The sequence below is a fragment of the Numenius arquata genome, chromosome 12 (assembly GCF_964106895.1).
Source record: "Numenius arquata chromosome 12, bNumArq3.hap1.1, whole genome shotgun sequence".
Lineage (NCBI taxonomy): Eukaryota > Metazoa > Chordata > Aves > Charadriiformes > Scolopacidae > Numenius > Numenius arquata.
Genome location: NC_133587.1, coordinates 1,832,705 through 1,855,858, shown reverse-complemented (window position 1 = coordinate 1,855,858; position 23,154 = coordinate 1,832,705). Strand labels below are relative to the sequence as shown.

The following is a 23,154-nucleotide window of genomic DNA, read 5'->3' as shown; positions in this document are numbered from 1 at the left end:
TGAATTTTTCGTAGTCCCGTAAATAACGGGGGCACCACAGCTCCACCTCTTCCCCAGGGGGGTTTCATTAGCCAAGGGGCAGCTGGAGGACCATGGATTGATTGTTCCTCTAAAGGGGCAAACCCCGGGCCCCTACGTCCAACCTTTTCACAACCCACTGTCCATTCCATTCCACGTCCCCTTCCATTGCCTGGGCAGAAACAAGCACCCTCGGCCTTTCCCCTTCCTTAAACTACCCCACTCTTAATGACAACAAAATGAGCTTATTTACTTAAATAAATGGCACAGCTCACAAAGCCTTGAAGCACAAATCAAACAAATAAGTCAACTGTAAAACAGCCCGAAAGGGCTAGAAACCCAAGCACAGATGTGAAAGCCTCCTCAGGACATGTAATTAAAACGAGGGGAGATCACAAGTGAAAGGAGGAGCCGGGAAGGTGAACTGTCCCAGCCATGCCCGCCAGCACTACAGCATTTAAAGGTCTGTTAATATTTCCACTGGAAACTTTTTGGGTTTAGGGGCTTATAACTTGAGTGACAGAAGCTTAGTCCTGGTCTCCAAAAATCCGACGCCCAAAGCAGGATTCTTCAGGCAGAGCTTTGCAAGGGGAGGGCTGGCCCAGGGGCTTCGTTATGACAAGACCGAATACTCTACATGAATTCCTTTCACCTCCTGTGTATATATATATATATATATACACACACACCTCCCAGAAACCACGTACAGACCTGAATCAGAGAAGAGACCCCTTACACGTGTTGCGTGAAGGTTTTGTAAGCCACCATCTCCCTGGCACTACAGCCCTCACGGTTCCTCCCCAGGGGCCTCCCGACCCCAAGGAGCCCATGGGTGACAAAGCCTGGCTCCACACAGGGCTTGGTCAGGCTGGGCGCAGGAGCCCTCCATCCACGTGAAACGACACCACAAGCCACACCAAACCCTTATCTTCGCTCTTTTGCGAGCCCACTCCCTTCTACACATGACAAGCTTTGCTCAGAGCAGCTCCCTTGGCTCCCCCAGCACCACGCGCCCAAACGCCACTCACCCCAAAGTCCTTCTCCAGCATCTCCCTCGCCCGAAGAGAAGCAGGAACAACCCCTGCTCTTCCCAGAGGCTTCTCCCACAGCCAGGGCCAGCTGCACTCAAATACACCTCGTTTCCACAGGGAGGAGACGGCAGAACCTCCTGCACCTGTGGCCAAACCTGTCCCTCCTAAAGCGCGAGCCCCCCCTGCCCTTCCAGGGGATGCGGGAGCCTCTGCTGGTTCGCAGAGACAAGAGAAAGCCAGCTCTCTTTACCTAGCGCCAAAAATACAAACCCAAGCCCTACCCGCTGGCTCTTCAGAGCAGCTTCTGGCTTGGTGTCTGATAGGGAAAAAGGAATACGCTCCCACGATGTACACAAAGGCCGGGATGTGTGCGCACACCTGGAAGCCTGGTCTCTGTGTGCTGGGGGTACGGGCAGAGAAATGCAAATAAAAATGGGATCCTAGGAAAAACTATAAGCATGGCCAAAAAGGTTGGTGCCGCATAAGGCCGAATGCTTAGTCTTAATCCAGTAAGGCACTATTCGTGTCCTTAGCTCCTCGTCACTGAACAGAATCAGAAGAGCCACTGGAGCTACTTAAAGGCTCAAAATTAGGCACGTACTTAAAATCTCTGCTGAACAAGGGCCAAAACGTTCAGTACCATCTGCAGATACCCAAACTGCCTTGGGCAAAATGTTTCCCTTAATATAATCCAAGGTTTTGTTTGTTTGTTTTTCAGTTGTCTAACTCTTCAGATAGGAGGAAAATATCCTTTAAATTAAGGAAATTAGCAACAAATATCAATGTTATTAAAAATATATGATAGTTATTAAAAATATGGTAAGGGCTATGGGAAACAACGAATGGCAAGGAAGTGGGGCTTTTAATGACACTGGTGTCCCTGCTGCACATCGGCTCCTTGCTGCCCCACCACCCAGCCATGGCTTACACCTCGTCAGTCTGCACTAGAGACAGATGAGAAAGGATTCAGAGGGTGACACCTTTATCACTGGAAATCTCAGCAGTTATAAATAAAACAATTAACTGCAGCAGTGAAAGCTTAATTTTAGCCCAAGAGTAAATTCTCTAAAATCTTAAAAAGCTGACATCCGAAATTCCAGGGTGCTGAATTTAATTCTTCAGCGGTGCAGACCAGCAAGAACATATGCAACAGCAAGGAAAGAAAAAGCGTGGATGGGTTTTTTTGCTTCCTATCTCATTCCAGCCTGATACAGTGAATTTCAGCAACAGCCTAGCTGTCAAGGTTATATCTGCACCATCATTCTGCAAATCCAAACTCACACCCACACAGCGGCACTATGTCTTCGGGACTCCATTTCAACTCACCGAGGAAGCCAAGTCCCACAGTAACCTATTACTAATGTGGGTGATGAGCATTAAATAATGAACTACTGCAGCAAAGAGGCAGATTGCAAGTTCTTTGTCTCTGTTCATGTCTCAGCTTTTTTCATTGTTACTATTTTTCCGTTGGAAAAGGCATGAGCAAAACCAAAGCTTTTTTTGCAGCAAATTAACCCACTGTTTTTGTGTACTCTCTGTCTTTACAGATTTTCAATAGCTTTCACGAGCTGTGTACATTAGCTCTAACTATGCCTTCCTGCCTTTGCCTCTACACATAATGACAGCCATACTGAGCGGCTATTACAGTTATCTCACTTTCTGGAGAGGATGGGGATGTAATGATATGTTGCAATATGTGCAATGGGGTATTACAACTAAATACTCTTTGGAGTGATTGATGAACTATTTTGCCGTGTGCCTGGTACGACAGTTCAAGGAGAGGGGTACTTATCCGTCTGTGCTTCCTACATCCCCTGCTCCCGAGGTGAACCTGGAGCAGGAGCGGGAAGGCAAGGGCTGGAAGGGGCTGGCGGTGGAGGAACCACCTGAGACCCAGCAGAGAAAAGGGGCTGCTGCGTAGTCCCTGGATGGCGGTGGACAAGCACCTTCCAATCACGGCAAAAACAAGCCTGTCCATTAGCAGACCCGATGCACGGATGCAGCAGCTGAACTCAGACACGGAATGAGGTGACTGAATATAACCATCAGCAAAAGATTTCTGAATACTCGATAAAACCCGAGTCCATTATGAGATTCTTCAAATAACCCAAGGACAGGCCCAGATGCCGATAACCGGAGAGTGCTGCTCATGGCCATGGCAACAGCTCTGTGGTCTTGAACAAAGCCACTCATCTTTTCTGCCTTGGCTTCTTACTTGTGAAAGGAAGACAATCCTCACACAAAGAGGTTGAAAAGATCAGCTCCTGTACGGAAAAATACCTAAGCAAAGACTGTACGGATCTAACTTACAATTTTTATTTAAGAAGTAGCAGTTGGTGGTAGGGGTCACAAATACCTGCTAGTGTATCCCACCCCATCGCCTCCCGGGGATGCTGAATGACTGCAAACCAGTTTAAAGCACTGGACGTGAGGTCAGACCAAAGGTCTGCTCTCCCACCACCCTCTCGGTTTGACCCACTGCACCCCAGATTTTTGCTGTCCTTTGTTCTTTGCAACTCCTCCATTTTTCACGCCACCAAAATTGGTAGCTACAAGATGGCTTTCCTTTCTAGGAATGGGTTAGCACAAATCTGACCAGATTTGTACCAGCAATAGGTGATCATCCTTGTGCATGGATATAAGTTTAAGACCAGGTGCCAAGCACAAACACTGACCCTCTAATGAGGGCACCTGGACCCCAACCTGACCTTAACCCACCCTATACAGCAAAAAAGTAACATCCTGAGATTCTGCTTAAACCTGAAAAAAATTAGAAATATTATCAATGAATTTTGAGACTTCTGAAACGTCATCAGAGTGGGAGCAGCCTCATTGCTGCCAACAGCTTCTGCGTTGTGTGGGAAATTAGAAATCGGTTCCATTTCTTTCATGCAACTGGGACTATATTTGATGGGAATTTATCGCTTCCAAGTCACATGGCATTTTGTGATTTAGTGGGTTTTTATTACTTAGTGGGGCTTTTTTCCACTCGTGTTACTATTCCCAAAGCATTCCGGAAAATGGCGAAATCTCAAGGGCAGTATTTTTATCTGAACTGGGCAATGGGAGCCCTTGGTATTTGTCTGCAAAGCGTCAATCGCCTCGAAATCCCAACCTCACTTAGGACGGTTCTCCTTCAGTAAGTAACAAGGCCGGGCTGGCAAAATGAAATTCTTCAGTAATACACCGGCAAACTCAGAACCACAAAGTACCAAATTCCCCCTCAGCCTGGATTTGAATGCATAAATAAATAAAGCTCTTGCATTTATTTCTGCTAGGAGATTGTATTATTCCATTCTGCAATTATGGAAAAATGCAGAGTACAGGCAAGATTTAGCGTCTGAGTTTTTGCTGCAAGACTTGTGTCAGTAGAGAGGCATTTCTGCTCTTGGGAATCAAAGTGAGACTCACCCATTTGTGGCAGGTGTTTTAAGCACTCAGCCTAACAATCTACCCACGCATGGCACTACAGCAATTCAACGACTAAATTAAATCTCTGAATATTAAATTAATGATGGAAATCTAAAATATTAATATATTCTAATTGAATATTCTCCGATAAATTATCTAGGCATTCTCAGCAATTTGATTTTACTTTCATTTCTTAAGGAACTTTCAGCTGCATAAATACAGCTATTAAAGCAATTCAAAAAGGGAACATTTTCTGCTCAGACAAGAGAACTCTAAACACAAAGAATCTAAAAATTTCTTTCATATGATTGATTAAATCATAGAGCCCAAGACAGCTGAATCATTAAATGACTGCTTTCCTTCAGTCCCTCTGGCTTTAGCAAGGACAATATAAATTCCCCATGGGTCTGAATACAAGGAAATACAATATGTATAATTACAGTATAGGCTTGAATGCTGTTGTAAGAGAATTTCAAATGGAGCATTTATGCTGTAGCTGCACTTTTCAGTCCATAAGGCTGTATGTGCGTGTGAATGTAAAGCCCATAAAGCACTGGGCATCTGCTTTCTTCAACCTAGATTCCCAAATGGTGCAGCCCCACCAGCTCTGGCAGAGATGCATGCATTTCCATCGGGATCCAGCCTATTTCTGTGAAATGCTGGAGACTGAGAGTGACATCTTCATACGCCAGGGAGAGGGCAAACAAAGGAGTGCAGCGTGAGGAGTTTATATAGCGTGGCTTAAGTTTAGGAACCTGCTTTAAACTGTGTGCTTGTAAGACATTTCAAATGGCCGTGTCAAGAAAGTAGCAGCGTGTCCTATCTCCCTCTCCCCATCCATTCCTGATGGCCCAAGTCCCGGTTTGGTAACACACACACAGGACAGATCAATACCAGAGCCAAGACCGTAGCAACACCAATGCTTAATGAGTCATTTTCCGGTTAATCCTTCTCTTTTTGGTGTCAGGTTGGTTTGTGGCGTGAAATCACAGCCAAGAGCCAAATGCTGTTGCAATCTACATCCTTCAACCAGCTTTCAAAGAAGGGCTGTGCCTCCACAGGGCAACTCCACGCGCACAACGTCCCGTTCCTCCCCACCCTCCGGGCTTGCCCCTTCTCATCTACGAATTCTATGATTCTATGAATTCTACCGCTCTCTGACTGTCACAATAAAGATCAAATCACCTAATTTCAGGATTTCAGCTGGTGATGCTCACAGGGCTACCGAAGACGAGATGTACTGAGAGCCAGAACTAGCAATTACGGGTTTTTTTGTGGTTGGCACGGCAAAAGGAACAACTGCTCCCATGAAGAACGGGGAAGATCTAGGTCTATTTTGAATCAAGGCTGTCCGCGTCTCTCTCAGGAAAAGTAAGGTCTGATGTCCTTTGGGAAGCGTTTGCAAGGCCTTTTCTCAACAAACCTTCTCTCACCACAGACAGATGCCATCTGTCTTGCAGCTGGGAGTTAATGGATTCTGAACTGCCAATTTCACAGCAGTGAGCAACGTGGCGGGGAGAGGAGGCAAGAGGGATTTCCTACCGTAGAACTATTTAAAACAGTGCAAAGGTGCATGCTGAAACAGCCACGATGCGCAAAGGAAACGGCAGTATTGAGGGCTGACGGTCCAAGCTCAGTATCTCATGTGTGCCTCCAACAGCGGGATTTCAGACGTTTGGAGAACTGTCTGACTGCACCGATTTCCTGCGCCAGGAGAGGCTCTGGCACACAAATAGGCTGTGGGGCTCTTGAGTGTCCTGTCAACTTTTGTCATCGTTAAGTACCCAATTTCACCCTATGGCTTAAGATGTGCCAAACCCACCCACGGGTCCACCCACCGTGCGCTGAGAAGAGCCCTCTGCTCCGATAACACGCACCGTGCTGCACGAAACCCAACCATCAACGACACCTCTGCCAAGAAGCAACGCAAGAGTCTTCAGGTATATTATATTCCACCAACTTTCCGAACCACTTCAGGACTTTCTGATTAAATTTACATAAAATGCATCCTTCCCTCTTACTCCCTGATATACACATTAGATTATTTCTAGTATTCTTGTGTCTGAGATTACCAGCGCTCGGATGCGAGAGAGCATGCTGTGCCTGTAGCACGCAATCAAGGCAGCTCGTAAGGGCACCGAGATCCTGTCTGGGTCATCCTCAGTGGATTTTCATGCCGGTGTAATGAGAATGAACAAGTTGTTTATTGTAAGAGACCTAATGGGCAAACACCACATTTTCCAGTTCCAAGTTTAATAAAGACAAGCTGGAAAAATTAGGGTTTATGCAGACCAAGTTGGAGACAGGGGGCTGATAAGAGTTCTAGAACGGTCCTGGAGATGGAGCTGGAAGCCTGGAGCATTCATAAAGGTGAATATGGTTGCGGTGGTTGACAGAGGAGCCTGGTATCTAAGCATCCCATGTCCAAAGGTCCTGCACAAGACACTTGGTGTTCTAAACGACTGATTTTCACGCAGCCCAGTGAGATAAGCCAAAAACTGACTTGAAAACTGACTCCAGATTTCCGTTAGAAGAAGCTAGAGATGTGCCTGTGGATCCAAGACTGAGATACTTTTTGAAGTTCAAAAGAGGATGAAATACAAGATTAGCTAACTGATAATTAGATAATAGATAATTAAGAATTAGCTACACATGTAGCTAAAAAGGATGAGTCAGTGAGAAAATAGATGGTACTCAGCAAGGGTGCAACTACTTAATATATTATCGTAGCTGATCAGTGTGCCTGCATGAGTCATTTGCTTGGAGAAGGAGGGGGATTTCATATTGCTTTTGTATTTTTAATAGGCATTTTTATGGACCTCATAGTTATAATAATGAGAGTACCTGACAATTAGTAACGAAATTATCCTCACTACAGTAAAATATTTCACAGCATGTAAAATATTGTTCCTAATACAAAGGTGGAAGTGAAGCACAAGGAAATTAAACCCCAGTTTTTCATAAATGTTTGCAAAATAAATAAGCATATATCAATAAAATTTGATAACTGTTTTCCCAGCTCAAAGACAAAAACAAAATTTGCAAAACATTTTTTATACCAATAAAAATTATTTTCAGCTTACACATGTCAGATGTTTATTTAAACTCTTTGAAGAATAAGTAAATCTTTCCAGCAGCCCAAACTAATCAGAAATTCCTAGTATTATTTTTTACATATTATTTTTCTGAAATACATTTCCTAGCTAGTGTGGTTGATGCATATGAACAGACACGGATGTGCCTTTGAAAGAAAAAACCCTGTAATTAACAGAGGGGTTTTTTGGCAGGGAAAATTTTGTGATGTCTTCCTTTTTTCTTTTTTTCTAAAAACTTTTTCATTTAATGTATTTTATCAAACTGAAATGGTTTAATGAGCAGAGAATTACAGTTGATCCCAGCTGAACCAGACAGGGCTCCATTTCGAGGTATGCGGCTCCCATCAAGCTGCATTCACCTTTGCTATGATTTAAACTTCATTCAGGCACAGCCTTGCTAAAAATACTGACAAGTAACTAATCAACTTCCATAAAATGGAATTTTTACCTTCACAATAGGAAGCAGGAGTAGGAGGGAACCCAAAAGATTTGCCTATGCATTTCAAATTAGTCTGACCTATAAAAACGCAAACAGCTAGTGGTACTACGAAAATGTACTTCTGGTAGGGCTTTCTGGTTTTCTAATATTCAGATTTTCCATGGCATCCCTTCCTCTCCTCGGAGGTAACCAGAACCAAAGACAGCATAATGGAGGGACTGGTTTCCATTAGTTATACCTATCAAATGCAAGCTCAAGCAAGGCTCTCTGGACCAAAAAAAGTTCAGTTTCCAGGAACCAGCATTAGGTTTGAACGCTTTATATAAAGTAGCAGAGAAAACTGCGACAGACTTCCCTCCGTACAAATGGGATCTGAGCTGTAATTTCACATGTGCACTTCTAGCTCTGGTTTGTGAGCAGATGGACACAAAAATATTCAGCGGCCAGTGAGCAAAAGCACGGGAAATCAGATCAAAACTGTTACCTAGATCTAGGAGACAGCAGAATGCTCCAGGGCAAGCTGAAGATTATGTGGATGGAAATAATCAGATAGTGCTGGTCTTTGAAGACATTGATTTGGCCTATTCTGGATAACTGAAGAGCCAAGTGTAAGAGCGGGGCTGTAACCCCTGCTAGGAATCACCCAAGCTTCACGTCCAGGGACCGGTAAAGGGGCCAGATGCTGCCAATGAGCAGAAACTCAACCCAAGCCTGAAACATCGGGGGTCTCACGCTTTATCAAGCTGCACTCCTTGCACCACTTTCCCTGTCATTATGATACTTTCTGTATGTCAGGTGAAAAGGAAGGCAGCCCTTTCTGAGCCATTGCTTCCTTTCCCACCGCATTTTTTACTTCATTTTCAGTCTTTCCCCTAGTGCCTGTATTTAAAAACTGCAATGGAATAGATCGCTGAAAATCTGGGAACTCTGTGTTTCCATCAGCTTAGGTTATCTTTCCAAGGTTACTGGTAGTTTCAGTGATGAATATCAATTCTTCTGTACCTATATAAAATTTATTATTTGTCACTTTCATTAATACTGGAGTTTTGCATTCTCGGGTCCTTCTGTTTCATCTCCAGACTGTAGGGGAAAAAAATGCCACAGAGATTTCAGTCCTTATAAATCAACAATTTTGCCATGGTAAGCTGGTGCCGAGTTGTCCTCTCGCTGTCTAGTCAAAGCTCAGAAGAAATCAGCCGGGAGTGGGACAGGGCATAAGTTCATTTTGCAATTACTCCACTTATCTTTCACAGGAATTCAGGAATTAATCTGAATTATTAATCTGATTTAAGAAGGTATTTTTGACACATCAAGTTATTCTCCCCTTCTGACATTTCTTCAGCTTAATAGGACAACACATCAAAGGGTCACTCCACACCCAGCACTGCTGACCACGCAAAGACTCCTGGCTTCCCTCCCTGTTTTTCCAGGATAGACATAAAAAGATTTGCCACCTGCTACTTTTTTATTCCTTGTTGTACTTCCCTAATTGCACAAAGAAATGACACCGACAATTCAAGTTTACCCAATACCTGGTGAATTGGGAACGTGCACCTGCAGTCACTGCATGAGTCACTGCAAAGTTCACCTGAACTTCTGGAGGACTCATCAAGCTCCTTCCCTCCTCCTAGACAGGGGCTGCGCAGACAGCATCAGCTAATCAGTGTGAGACAGGTAACGATGACAACTCATTTGAATCCAGGCACTGTTTCAAGATGACTTGGTGAACTTCCTGAGAAGGGATGCCAATGACACACCACTGGTGCTCAAAATAACTTCTAAAATTTTATAATTGTCGCCGTTCTCTTCCAAGGGAAGAGTTGAAGAAGTCTGCCAGGGAGCTCTGTTTTTGCAGCTCATCTTTCCACTGCTCCAAAAACTGAAACCAGCACCCGCAAGAGGAACGGCAACATGTATTTGTGTTTTGCTAACACTTATCAACAGCAATAATAGATCAGCCAAATGTGTCTGTCAAAGGCCCCTTTTCCCTTCTTTTTCTCTTCCTGTCATCCAATAATCATCACAGAAAACCACACGGGTAAACGTGATCCCAGAGATCAGCCTCGTAAGGAAAGGAACCAGCCGCAGAGAGAGGACGAGGGCTCCATCTGCAGCGGCGGCAGGGAGCCAACCTCCCCCCGCCCCGCCGCGCATCTGCACCCCGGCTCCGCGCGGGAGGGGAGGGAAGGACGCGGCCCCCCCGTCGCCGGGTGCCACCGAGCCCCGCTTTACACCTGCAGCCGTTTTCTGGATGAGAGCGTGGGCAAGGTGCCACCTTGGCAGCAACAGCAGCATCTCTGGAGGGACGGGGCTGGAAGGAGGCGATTAGGCTGCCGTTCAGCTGGAGGAGGGAAATCTGGGGCAAGACGCTTCAGAAAAGAAGCGTTTCGGCAGGGTGTAAAAGGCAACTTTTCTTGCATGAGGGAGGAGGAGCCGAGGGCCTGAGCTTCGAGCCAGACCTCCCGCGCCATGAGCCTGGACCACACCTTCCACTTCACTAGACCCACCGCAACATTACCCCCGTTAGCATTATTTCCATTTCTTTTTTAACTTACTCGAACCAGCTGCTGCGGAAAGGGTCCCCTGGAGTTTTCGGGCACGTTGATGGGGGGGATGACCCAGTCCCGCTTCTGCCGCCGCAGGCCGTTGGGGCTCTGGTGCTGGCGCCACGGGAGCAGCGTGTCGCTTTGCTGCTGTGCCAGATCCCCCGGCACCGTCTTCCTTCCCTTTGGCTGTTTGGGAAACAAGAAAGCAAAACCAGTTAGTTTCCTCCTGGCTTCTTAGGACTTCCCCCGACGGCAGGGTTTCCCTGCGTGCAAACGGTCACGTGGAGCTCTGAAAATAATTGTTATTAACATGATATATTTCTGCATCACAAAGACACACAATATGCTTTACTGGCAACTCTGCTGCCACTTCATTTTCACAAATATATGGAGCTGTCACTCTCAAATCAAGATGCCTCCCAGAATATATCCTCTTCATTTCACCCACTGCAGGGAGCCTCGGCGGCACACGGGGGTAAAGAAGCTCCTGCAAATTTCTTGTAAGTGCAACCTACCAGAACACCAAAAAAAAAGGAGAAAATTCCTTTACAGCTCGTGTCATGGACCCAGTTTTATAGTACGAAGTCACCCGGCTCCTTGGCATTCTCAGGGTTACAGCCACCTGCAGACTGTGGCTCTGCAGATGTATCCTGCCAAACCAAACACGCCACGGCCAGAGGGAGAGACGGCTCCTCAGCTGCAAAGGTGAGTTGGTTCAACGTCTCAGTGCTTCGTGAGGAAAGACCTTTTTATAAAAGCTGGGCTTTGAACACAAATCCCAAATGCACCTCTCCCCACACCGCCTGGGAAGCGTAACACACCTCAGCCAGTAAACAACCCTCATTATTTGGGGCACTTCCGAATCCTTCGTGATTTTTTTTAAAAACTATGGATTCTCCCCGTGACAAACTTTGGTTTTGGTCACATTACAATGCTGGGGCATTAAAATGAAAATGGTGGGACCATGGTTTGGACCATCACTAGAAAATTTCTCCTTACAGAATGATGAATCAACAAAATGTAGATTTGGAGAGGGTCTTCAAAGGTTACCCAGTCCCAATACTTAAATACTCCATGGCCTTCTAGGATTCCAGGCATGAGTTCTGGGAAGTCAGCAGAAAAAAAGTAATGAACAAAGACAAGCTTTTTTTACCATATGGTGACCTGCACTTCCACCAGAAAATGTTTAAACTTTCATAAATCAGAAAGACTGTAAGCCACATTCTCTTCATTTGAGGTCAGATCCAGTGGGAATACTATTCTCTGAATTTTACCATTTTTAGCTACGTCCCCAAAACCAAGAACAGCAAAGTATTTTTTGAGGCTCCTGCAATTTTAAGCCACTCTCACATTTAGTCTTACTGCAAACGTACAAGCTCAAACATCCTACAAACATTTGCAAGCATTTATCTGTGGGCAAAGATTTCAGCGGGAATCATCGCTTCGGGGTTTGTAATTTGATGTAAATCCATCCATTGGCACATTTCAGTTCCTGATCTGGAAGTGCAAGGAAGCCAGCAGCCACCTCAAAACTACACGGTATATGGAAACTGAACAGTGTACGGCGCTTTGGTGGCTCCAAAGCGGTGTGGACCTTCTGGGTGCCCAGTGTTGGGCGTAGGGACAAGGAGCTCGTACAGCTTGACCACGGCTCCGATGGGTGCTCCCTGTGGAGGGCGGCCATCCACTGGCTGCAGTGGTTAGAAGCATTTGTGCAAAAAATGCAGCTATTTCTACTGCAAACCTTAAAAACGAGCCAGCTCCAGAGCCGAATTTTTGTAGAACAGAGAATTGCGGTGTTTTTCAGTCACACACAGAGCCACATGTCTCAGATCCTCTCTCGCGGCTGTTTGGTGTTTGCCTGAACCCTCTTCTATCCACCTCCAACAAGCCCCGCCACCGAGCAGCCGCACGGTCACTACACCGCTCTGCAGTATTTAGATGTTGTTCTAAAAATACTCAGTTATGTGTGTAACGAACAAAGGAACAGCATCACGGTGCGGCAGCGGGAGGCTTTTCTCGGGACATTCGGGATACTGGTAGGTACCGCTGAACTCATCTTTCCCATGCGATGCAATACGCTATATCCTATAGTTTTCATCTAAAAAGGGTTTTATCACCAGAAAGGTATCTTTTCTGAACACTGATGAAAACAACGTTATCTAAAGAAGATACCCAGAAATGTCAACATGAAAGAGGACTACTAGACATGAGCTACAGAAAAGTGGCTATACCCCCTTTTTTTTTTTTTTCAATTGGCTTGTGATTCCCAAGTGGGGATCCTTTGAGAGCAGGTATTTGGATCCGTTTATATAATTGGCAAGCGAGCGTGGGGACAGATATGAAAGGATGGTCAAATAATTTGTGCTCTGCTGAGTTTACACAGTGGAATGAGTCTGAACTAAAGACAGACTTGAGAATTAACATGAATCCCAAAGCTCCATGTATACTGAAATAATTAGTGTCAGCTCAGCAAGGCAGTACCAGCCTTTTTAGTCTTTATGAAATATTTGCTGGCAGGTGACTAGACAGTGACTAGCTTGCTTGTCACTCTTGATGATGTTTTCCTACATTAGAATAAACCATCAACATGACTCTGAATTTGGTATGTAGGATTTCAAAAGCGTCTTGCAGCAACAATGTTTTTTTTTAAACAACAGCTCTTTTTTATCTTCATTTGTTGACGATGCATTCTCATGACCTTAATTTCTCTGGTGTTGTTTAAATACGCCGTACATGTTTTCTGCTGTTTAAAAGCTGTGAGACAAATGCAGTAACAAAGTCTGGTGAGTACAAATGCCAGAACTATTCAGATCTCTGACTGAAACATCCAAGAACATCTCTGGAACTAACCACGAGCCCCAGGAAACTCCCCTGTACCTTCGGGTTTGCAAGGATCTAAAGTTCAACTTCTCAAAAGCAGAATGTGACACCAAATGAGATTAATTCTAAAATACAGCTCACAATTCTGGTTTTGCTGAATAGCAGTTTTCACTGAGATAACAACCGCTCCTTCTCTCATGGCCTCACTGGCCATATGCTTTCCAGAATCTCCGGCAGAGATTTTCAAAAGATAAAATATTCCTCTACCTTTGGCAGTCTCATCAGGACACAACCTGTCCACAGCCCTTTTCACAATCAAATAGAGCATCTCTAACGCTACTTCTCCCCTTGCTTTTGTGAGGTGCCATCACCCTCTTGCACGTGGCACAAGGACGCCGGGCACTCGCAGCCAAAGAGAGCAGCCCGTCCACCAAACGCATGCCCGGGGAAAATTAGATCCACTCTCCGTTCCGAAAATTACATGGTGACATTTGTAATTCGTTACAGGAGGATCAAACACCAAGCACGGAACATGTGAGGATGGTCTTTGGCAACAGACAGACAATTAAATGAGGATATAAAATAATCAGATAATTTAGAAATTATGCCTGTCCATTACTTTCGGATGTTGGTAAGCTAGAGAAATACAGCTCAACCAACAGACGAAAGCCATGACAACCTTCAAGTTCAAGGAGAAAAAGCGATTACAAAGTGTGGGACAAAGAAAAACAACAGGAGAAAAGACCATGCTGGGATGTAAATTTGTTATGAATTTGGATTCAGTAGGACCTAATGCCTTAGTATTCATACTAGAGCAGAATCTTTCAGAGCTTGCTAATGAAGCGATGCAACACGTGCCGTGCCAGCTGTATTATTTAAAGCCTACATCCTGCAAACCTGGGATCAACACTTTGCTCTCAGTTGTCCAGTGTCTCTCCCGATGGGTTTGTGGCCCATAACCCCAACGTGGGTATGCGCCGCGCCAGCGCAGGCAAATCACACCACAGCCACTGCATCTTCTGCTAATAAAATGCCTTTTTTCCTGAAAATATTGGTTAAAGTCAATTAAAAACATACTGAAGTCAACTGTAAACCCTTCACTGAGATGAGAGGTCAAGCTGAAGGAGGCGCAGTCTCATCTGTAAGGAGTGTGCAAAGATCCGTCTTCTCAAAGGTTCTCCACAGAAGGTGCAGGGCTTTCTTGAAGTCCATGTCAGTCACTTCAGTGGCATCTCAGAGGAGCAGTTTTCAGTCTAGCGCTGCATTTAACGGTGGTGAACACAACCTGCTGTGTTCAGAAAAGGACACGCTGCTAAAGCCCTAGGGACTGTCAAACTTTAAAATCAAACAGATTTAGGAAACCTTACCCCAAGCTGGTGAGACTGTGTGGTGCTTTGACTAACCTCCGTTGGCACCACGGCGCTGAGAGCTCAGGAATATTCCCCGTCTGCCTTTAGCGCTAGTAATTAAAGACAAGGCAGCAGAGCCATCTAGTTCGTGGCCATCTATGAGTTCCTGCCACTGCTGGTCCATGGCTTGTCAGCCTTGGAGAGACCGGGACTAAACTCAACCCCTACTCACAAAAGAGGTTGAAAAATAATTCACTGAAAGGAGAGGACACGTGGGACCCCTATAGCACCCCCCCGAGCCCCACCTCCGCTCATGAGGAGAGGGCTGCGAGCCACTGGCTTTTCACTAGCCCACAAATAAAACCAGTGAGTGTGAAGAAATACCAGCCTTCACCTTCCGCTACACTTAGCAGTCGCCGGTCCCGCCAGCTGGCACGTCCCCCCCCAGCCAACCTGCCTCCCAGATCCGTCAGCCCCCGGCTACCGAGACATCTGGAAGTTATTATCCAGCAGAGCGTATCACAAACCCATTTACATAATATAATATCATATTTTGTGTTCCTGCTTAGCTGAACGTTTTGGATCACTCTAATGTTTGGGTAAATAAGCCACCATTCTCTGCATATAAATAACGGTGTGTCTTAGGGTACACGTTTGTTGGAGATCATTAATTTTATAGGGTTCGACCCGCAAAACGAAATGCTCTAGATTCTGTACTAAAATATATTATCCTTGCACTTGGCATAAAAAGTACCTGTGATCGGAGAGAGGTAATAAGGCTTTTATTTCCCAAGTATCAAAATTATTTATGATTTAAGCTGTACTTTATTTATACGCCAGTCTTATTATTTTTACAGGATCTTTAACACTTCACACTAGACATTTTTGAGAAAAGAAATAATACTTGGCTGGCTTTGTTTCTAGCGCTGTTCCTAGGGTTTAACTGCGGCAACGTGTTTTTAATATATTTTTATCAATACAAGGGGATACAAAGCCACCTTTAGTCCATTGCTCCAACAGATTTCCCTCCATCTCCTGTATCAATACACATTTTGAAAATTGGTACCATTTTCCACCAAGGAAAAAATCTATTTAAAAATATTTAATCTGAAGCATTTTTGCTTGTTTCCATGGTAGCTGTGGAAAGGACAGGAGAAAATGATATTTACCAAACAGAAATAAGACAATGAAAATATAGCTTAGTTCTTTAACAAAGGGAACATGAGCGCTCTGCAAAATAAACATTTGCATGAATTCTGTTCTAAGGAGACAACATTTTGCTGACATCAGGGACGGCAGCGGAGGACGAATGAGCCCCCTTTTTTTTTTTTCCCAAAATGCACCATTTCCCCAGTTTTTGATCTTTTAGCAGAGAAAGATATTTCATTTTGTGTTCTCATACAGTATAATGAAAGGGTTGCAGAACAAAAGGCAAATTTATTTATTTTAGGGTAATTGATTCTTTTCTATTTAGGTCATTGCTGAATTCGCCAAAGTTGGAGACAGGAAAAAAAACAGTTTTAAGAAGATCAGACTTCTTATTTTAGACTTTCTTATATTACAGTCAACCCATGTGGAGGTATTCTTTAGGAACCGCCCAGGTAAGGAATCCATAATTAGTTTTTCTCCTTATCCACCTTCCAGAAATCTGTCATGACTGTCTATATTAGCTCTATTTACTAATAGTTGTAAGCTGTGGTAAATTTAATCAAAGATAGCTTCGTGTCACGTCCCATTACCATCACGGCATAAATTGCTATTCATGAATGATTTGTGTCAAAGTGCTCTGAAAGCCAGTGTTTTAGCAGCAAGATGTTCCAACGTGCGCAGTTCTTCAGCGGGGGCATTAAATTAACGTGTTTGCAGAGAAGCCACTAATTGACAACGAGACGTGATTTTGGCAGTAGACTTCCACTTTAAAGATAATGAACAGTGTTCAGATACAGAGAAGAACCCCCTCTGCTCCTAAAACTATACTAATAATTTCTGGTATAAACAGGAGTGGAGGGAACCAATCCTGACAGGGTATTTCAAGTGCCAAATCAAGCTGTTTGATCATCACGACTTACAAAAGCAAACAGTGGAATCTCAGCGTTTGTGACCTTTATCAAATCTGGCTACATACAGTCAGGAATGTTATGTTTGGTTAGGAACTCATTAAACAAAATCACCTCTCCATTTATAGAAACCATACAATTACAGTATAAAACATTTTAATTAAATCAGCTAGTTAAGCAAAAATTCATTACTTTTTTTTTTTTTTTTTCACCAGCTAGCAGTGGGGCTGCATAGAGCAGTTCACATTAGAGTCAATTAGTAAGAAAAATTGTCAGATTTGGCAAGTGCGTGAGCTTCCAGAAGACATCAGCTGACAGGGAAGAAAAAGTTTGACTAAAATCTCAGCGAGTTACTGCCCCCGGAGGAGGAGAAGGAGCTGCGTGAGACGCACACACACACACCGGCCCTGCCAAATGCCCCTCTCTCCCGAGGAGCCGGCGTGGGAGCCGAGCAGCCGCCTCCATCCGCACTATTCCTCGGCAGCTGAAAAATGAGGCGTGTGAGCAGATTTCAGGTGGTGGGGTACCCGGCTGGCCCCGCAGACCTCCGAGAATTTTATCCCATGGAACTAATAAAACGCGATCAGTGGGACTGAGGAATCAAATCATTTTCCTGCTGCAAAGCAAGAAAAAAGCTGAAGAAGAATAACACATAAAAGCAGGAAATTTTTTAATAGGGAGAAGACGATGCCCTGGTTTGCAAGTCAGGCAGGAGAAGACCCTTTCTTCGCAAAAGGTACAGCAAGGCCAGAGTGGGCAGCTGTAACGAAACGCTAAGTCTGGACTCCAGGGAGAAGAGACACACACAAGCTCTCGGCAAAACCCACCAGACTGCCATAGAAGACCCTCATTTAAAACAACAAATACAGGTTATTCTCTCTGAAAACCCAACCAGGTTATTGGCCCACATCAGGACCTTCTAGACATGGACCACAGCTTGTGCCTGGAGCCAGAACATGGCTCTGCAGGTGACTGCTCACGAAAAGATGGTGATTTCCAAGTACAATTTAACTGAACTCCAGAAATCACCTGAGCTCGCCCACACCTTCTCTTTGCCTAAACATTTGGTAAATTCTCACCAGTTTAAGTTGAAATCCGCTATGTCACCAGAGCACTTCAATAAGCTCTGCTTTTGTCCTAGCAGGACAGCAGGACCTGCAGGAACACGAGCTCGCGCTCGCTCCTGAGCAGACATGAAATGCCAAAGGTGTCCCTGAGCTGAGGGAGGTTTGGGCTGGGGAGGAGAGGCAGAGCCGTGCTGAACCTTCTGTGGGCCCACAGCGCACTGATGATTAGAGGCATCTCCTGGACCACGCACTGCTTTCAAGAGTTCAAATGGTGCTCTTCCTCTTCTATTCTCTGGAAGAATCACATACCAAAGCAGGGACATAAATCCATCTGCCTTTGGTGGAATCTTTTATGGTTCCCACAGGTTTCAAGCGCCTGAGATACTCTTCTTGTCATTGTCAGGCTCTGAATATTACAAGAGCTTTCAATGAACAGAAGCAGATGACATCATCCACAAAGCACAGCTCTCAATGTACTTTTCTTTCTCATTTTAAGGCTTGAACACCTTATCCCAACATGAAAAGTTCTGATGAGGCTGTTTCTTGTAAAGCTCCCCACATCAACTTGACCTTTTCACATTCCCTTTGTAAGATCTAATCTCACAGTGCTTCTTAGGTAGGATTGTTTAAGAAACATCTAAATTACTGTTGTACTCTTCCTTCTAGTGTTTACAAAAAGACACTTCTATCTTCAAGCTAATGTCATTCTCATAATTGGAAGAAGCCATACACAATGGCTTCAGAACTACAAGTACTTCTCAAGAGCATGGCTATTAAATTACAGAATACTATATACTTCTTACCTGTTTAGATACCTATAGGACAGGAATAAAGGTGGTAGATCTCGCCATATACCATCAACTAAAAACCACTACTGCGGCTTGGTATCAGCTCTCTCATTCGGCACGTGTCTTGTTGAGAAAAATGCACGAAATACCTGGGCTAGCAAGCTGAGTTCTTCTACCAATGTAAAACTTCTAACGAATAATTTGAAAAACTGTTCCAAACTACATTTCCTTTGGCTTCTGGAACTCAGCCTACTACAATTGTTCTTCATCACAGAAAGAAGCAGGAGCAAATCTACCCCTTAATAAGCCTATGAAAAATTTTAATCTCATTTTATTTTTCTGAAGCCACGAGGTTCAAAAGATACATGAATTAAAATAATCATGATGAATTAAATGTAACAATACTCCTTCTCTCCATAATGTTTGCAAGTAAAAAGATCACAGGAGATTTAAGAGATCACAAGCACCGCTGCTACTTTAGCACAAAGCCCAGTAATTCACTCTGGTACTTCTCCCCGGCGCTGGCGCGCGAGTTTGCCCTTTCAAGTCATCCTTTGGTTATCTCAAGAGGCTCTTGAGAAAAGGCTGTTCTTCTTTTCTTCCCCAATTCTGGAGTGCACCTAAGCAAATGCTTAAATTTCAACACGTGGACTCATTCAATTTATCTCCATTTGCATGATGAAATTTCAATGTTTAAATGCTTTTCTGGATGGAGACTGTGGACTACGGGATCGGGAGCCCGCTCAGCCCCACGCCGGCCACTCTCCCAGCGCCAGGGTGGGATGAGCTCAGCTGCATCCCACCAACCAAGACCCGGACTCAGAGGTCAGGAGGAACCAAAGCCCTTCTTCAACCCCAAGCTTGGAACCACCACCACCTCAGCTCTCAGCTCCCTGGGATGAAGAAAAGGTGGGTGGGCACTCACAGCCCCTAAAAATGTTTATTTTAATGGATGTGCCAGCATGAAGCAATTTTTGTCAACTCAAACTCATGTTTACACACAACTGCCAATGGATTACCACAGCAATGAAGGGGTTTTTTAGGAGATTCAGCCCGAAATATTTTTTGGAAGTGGCAGTCAGACTTCAGCAGTTCACAACAAAGAACATGGAACCGGAGGTCAAAGGCTTTGATCTGGGAAGGGCAAGGCACACATCACAGGCAGCAGTGCCCAGCAGTCCCGGGGTTTTGTTTTATCAGAAAAAAACCTATTTCCGCATAGGCAGTTCAATCCTTAGGACTTCTTTTTGTTTGAAGGAAGACAGATCCGCAGTGAATTTCACTTACGGATGATCTTTCTAGTACGGCTTTGAGCCTGACCCTCGGTAAGATGCTGACTATTTAAGAAGTAAATGCAGCAAGTGCAGCACTCGGAAACTTCCCGTAGTGGGCTGATTTTCCAAGGCAATGAGCACCTGTGTGTCACATCTTATCTGGGTTTCAGAGCCAGGCAACACGATTCAACATACCTGAAAATCAGGCCAAGTAAGTTCAGATGTTTTCACAAACAGCACTTCCATCTCATGTGATGATTAAACGAGAGATGTTCAAATTCGCTTAAGCATGAGGTCAGACAAGGTCACCTGAAGCATCTTCATTAGATTTCCACAATTAACATGAGCAGTCTCACTGGTAACAATTATATGATATTAATTTATTAGTCATCTGCTTTCTGATCTTTTCCACTGATCTGATTTGTTGAAAGCCCAAACAATGTCTCACAAGTTATCTAAATAAAACAGAAATCCCTGCATCCACCCTCACTGACTGGGATCTGTCAAGGCCTCGTTTCACTGACGGGGACACAGAAATAGAAATGATGCCGACTGCAGTTTTACTGGACTTGGTTACTGCTTTGGATCCCCCCCAGAGGCAGTCAAACAGGACAGCCCCAGCGTAACGGCCCAGTACTTAAAAATGTACATAAATATGGCCAGAAAAAGGCGAGATGACAAATACAGACCCGTTTCCTCAGTCCCTCTCTAGGGATAACACAGCGAGACGGGGCAAACTCCACCACCCTGATGCCATATATGCAGTATCTCATCCCAACGCGAGGGAAGGAAGGAAAGGGAACAATTGCGGCAGCTCTTTTTCCCATTTCTTCCAGGTGCACCCACTGGAGAGCACCAGGGAGAACTGGAGAGCACCAGGGAGTGCAGGAGCCCCGGAAGCCAAACTCCCACTCCAAGTCTCATTTTCCTCTCTCACCGCTCCAGGGCCGGCGCGGAGCATCCTCACCAGCACAATAACCCAGGTCATCAACAAGATCAGTGCTGAATAAGCCTTTCCTTGCCCAGAGACCTTTGTATTTGTGATCAGCAATAAAAGGCTATATTGGAATTTAAAATCTCAGCCAGGTAAAATGCCAGAGATGATTATTTAAAGGCTTTAAATAAATAAAAAAAAAGGTCTGGCCGTAAGAATCAGCTTTTCAGATTCATATTGTATGGCTGTGGCCTCATACCTGGGTTATGAAAGAAGCCCAAAAATAAGATGAGATATAATAAAACACAAGCGGGGGTTAAGCAAGGATTGATTTCTGACAGTCATTCTCAATATTTTAAACACTAGCTGCATACCCATATATTTGCAAGATTTTAATTGCACAATTCCCAGTGATTTAACATTGCAAAAATTTGCATAATTCCATGCGCAGAATTTGAGAAGCTAAGACAATGAGAAACTTAGTTTGACATAAACAGGATTCAAAGAAAACAGTATTTTCTTTTCTAAAATAAGACACTGGCAGCAGATGACTGGCATCCTGCATGCACTGAACGTGCCCTCCATCTCCAAGCTCTTCTGCTGGGAATTCCTTTCTATGCTGTATTTCTGTGATCCTGGTTTTAACTCATGAGGTGAGAACTACAGAATAATACATAAACTAAGAAGGAAAAAAAACCTGCCAGATGTGCCTTAACATGCTTAGACATATACAAGCACTGAAAAATAAAGAAAAGATCAATATGAAAGCGTAGGCCAGAACTTCAGCTGGGACAAGCCAAGACAGGGAACGCTGTCCCTCCGGAGGGACACGGAGGAGCTGGGGCTGTAGGGACACGGAGGTAATTTTGTTTTCTTCTGGAGCATTATTCCACTCGAGTTTATCTTTCATAAGCACTGACACAACCTACAAGGACTTTTTTATGCTATTTCATAAAAAACTTTCCTTTCATTTTCTTTCTTTCTCTTCTTCTTTCCAAATTATACCCACAGGTCCGATAGATACTTTCAATCGCAACAACAGGCAGCCAGACAAGAACAGCACAAGAAACTTTATCTTAAGTATTTATTGTTATGCTGGAATATCACTCAGTTTCCTCTGGGGTAATTCAGCACTCCTGTGGGAAATGTGTGACCTCATTTGCATTTTCTAATTGAATTGCTATCAGGTTTCCTGCAAGACTGAGCAAAAAAAGTTCCTAGAGTTACTAACACCACTTGTATTAACCAGAAAAAAGTTTACATTCAAGTGTTTGCTGGGGAGGAGGGGAAAACGTATGCTTCATGTATCATAAAATACATTTTAAAAACACTTACCTTCTTAGCTATCATTTCATCCTACGAGCATTAAACTTTAATGCAGTACTTAGAATTCTTTCATTACGGTAGTTGCCAGTGCAAATGTGCAGATTTGCCCAGGTTATTCAGTTATCTAAAGCAATTAGCACATTTATAAGGCCAACACTACGAAGGAGGGGAAACTCGTTGTACTGGGTCACTCCCCAGTGAAACATCAGCTGTCACCCAGGGTAACGGCACCGCTGTGGGATCCGAGGCACAGGGACAGACACCGAAACTCCTGATTTTGCAAGGAAAGCACACAAGGGGACGACTGTCCCGGCAGGAGCCATCCTGAAGTAACCTGCCACCCCGAAAGCCTGCTGGCCACCACCAACGCTCGCCCAGCCCGTTACGCAGGTTTCCAGTCTTACACACTGTGATAATAAAGGATCCCAAATCCAAAGGATCATGCATTGGGGGGGTTATCCTGGGAAGCAAAGAATTGCCTCCGCTTTGCAGGCAGGCGATGGGAGACTGGGGTGTTCCCCCCAGAACCCCCCAGGAGTTTGCAGCAGAGCAGGGACCTCACTTCTGGTCCCCATGACCCCCACCAGTACCCCAACCATAACCACTTCTCCTATAACATTTAATCTGTATTAACCTCCATAATAAACTGTCTAATAATGACCACTCTAGGAAGGCTAATCATGTCTTCATGGAGCTTTAATCCATGGATAACTGTGAACTGGATTCCGGTTTATCCTTCCAGAGGTAACTCAGCAGCTTCCCGTCCCATGGTGGGGCTGCCCCAGCTGAGGACCACCAGTCCTGGAGAACCCTACAGAAACACAGAGGAGGGGCGAGCAAGGCAGAAGGACTTGTTTGTGCTGGAGGTGCCAGCAAACAGAGATCAGCAGGTGCAGTAAGGCAAATTTCATGCCAATTATTTTTAATGTCTGGGAACCGCTCAGCATTTCCACAAAATCAGTCACAAATTTACAAAGGAAAATGGAAATGGATGTG

The 23,154-nt window shown here is 44.5% G+C and overlaps 1 protein-coding gene across 1 annotated transcript in view; it reads right to left on the bottom strand.

The window, feature by feature from the left end:
- CDH4 (cadherin 4) overlaps positions 1-23,154 on the bottom strand; it is a 433,033-nt gene that overhangs the window by 143,140 nt on the left and 266,739 nt on the right. Inside the window, exon 4 of the mRNA XM_074157675.1 lies at positions 10,550-10,726. Coding sequence (XP_074013776.1) covers positions 10,550-10,726 — 177 coding nt within the window. The remainder of the gene's footprint in view (positions 1-10,549; positions 10,727-23,154) is intronic.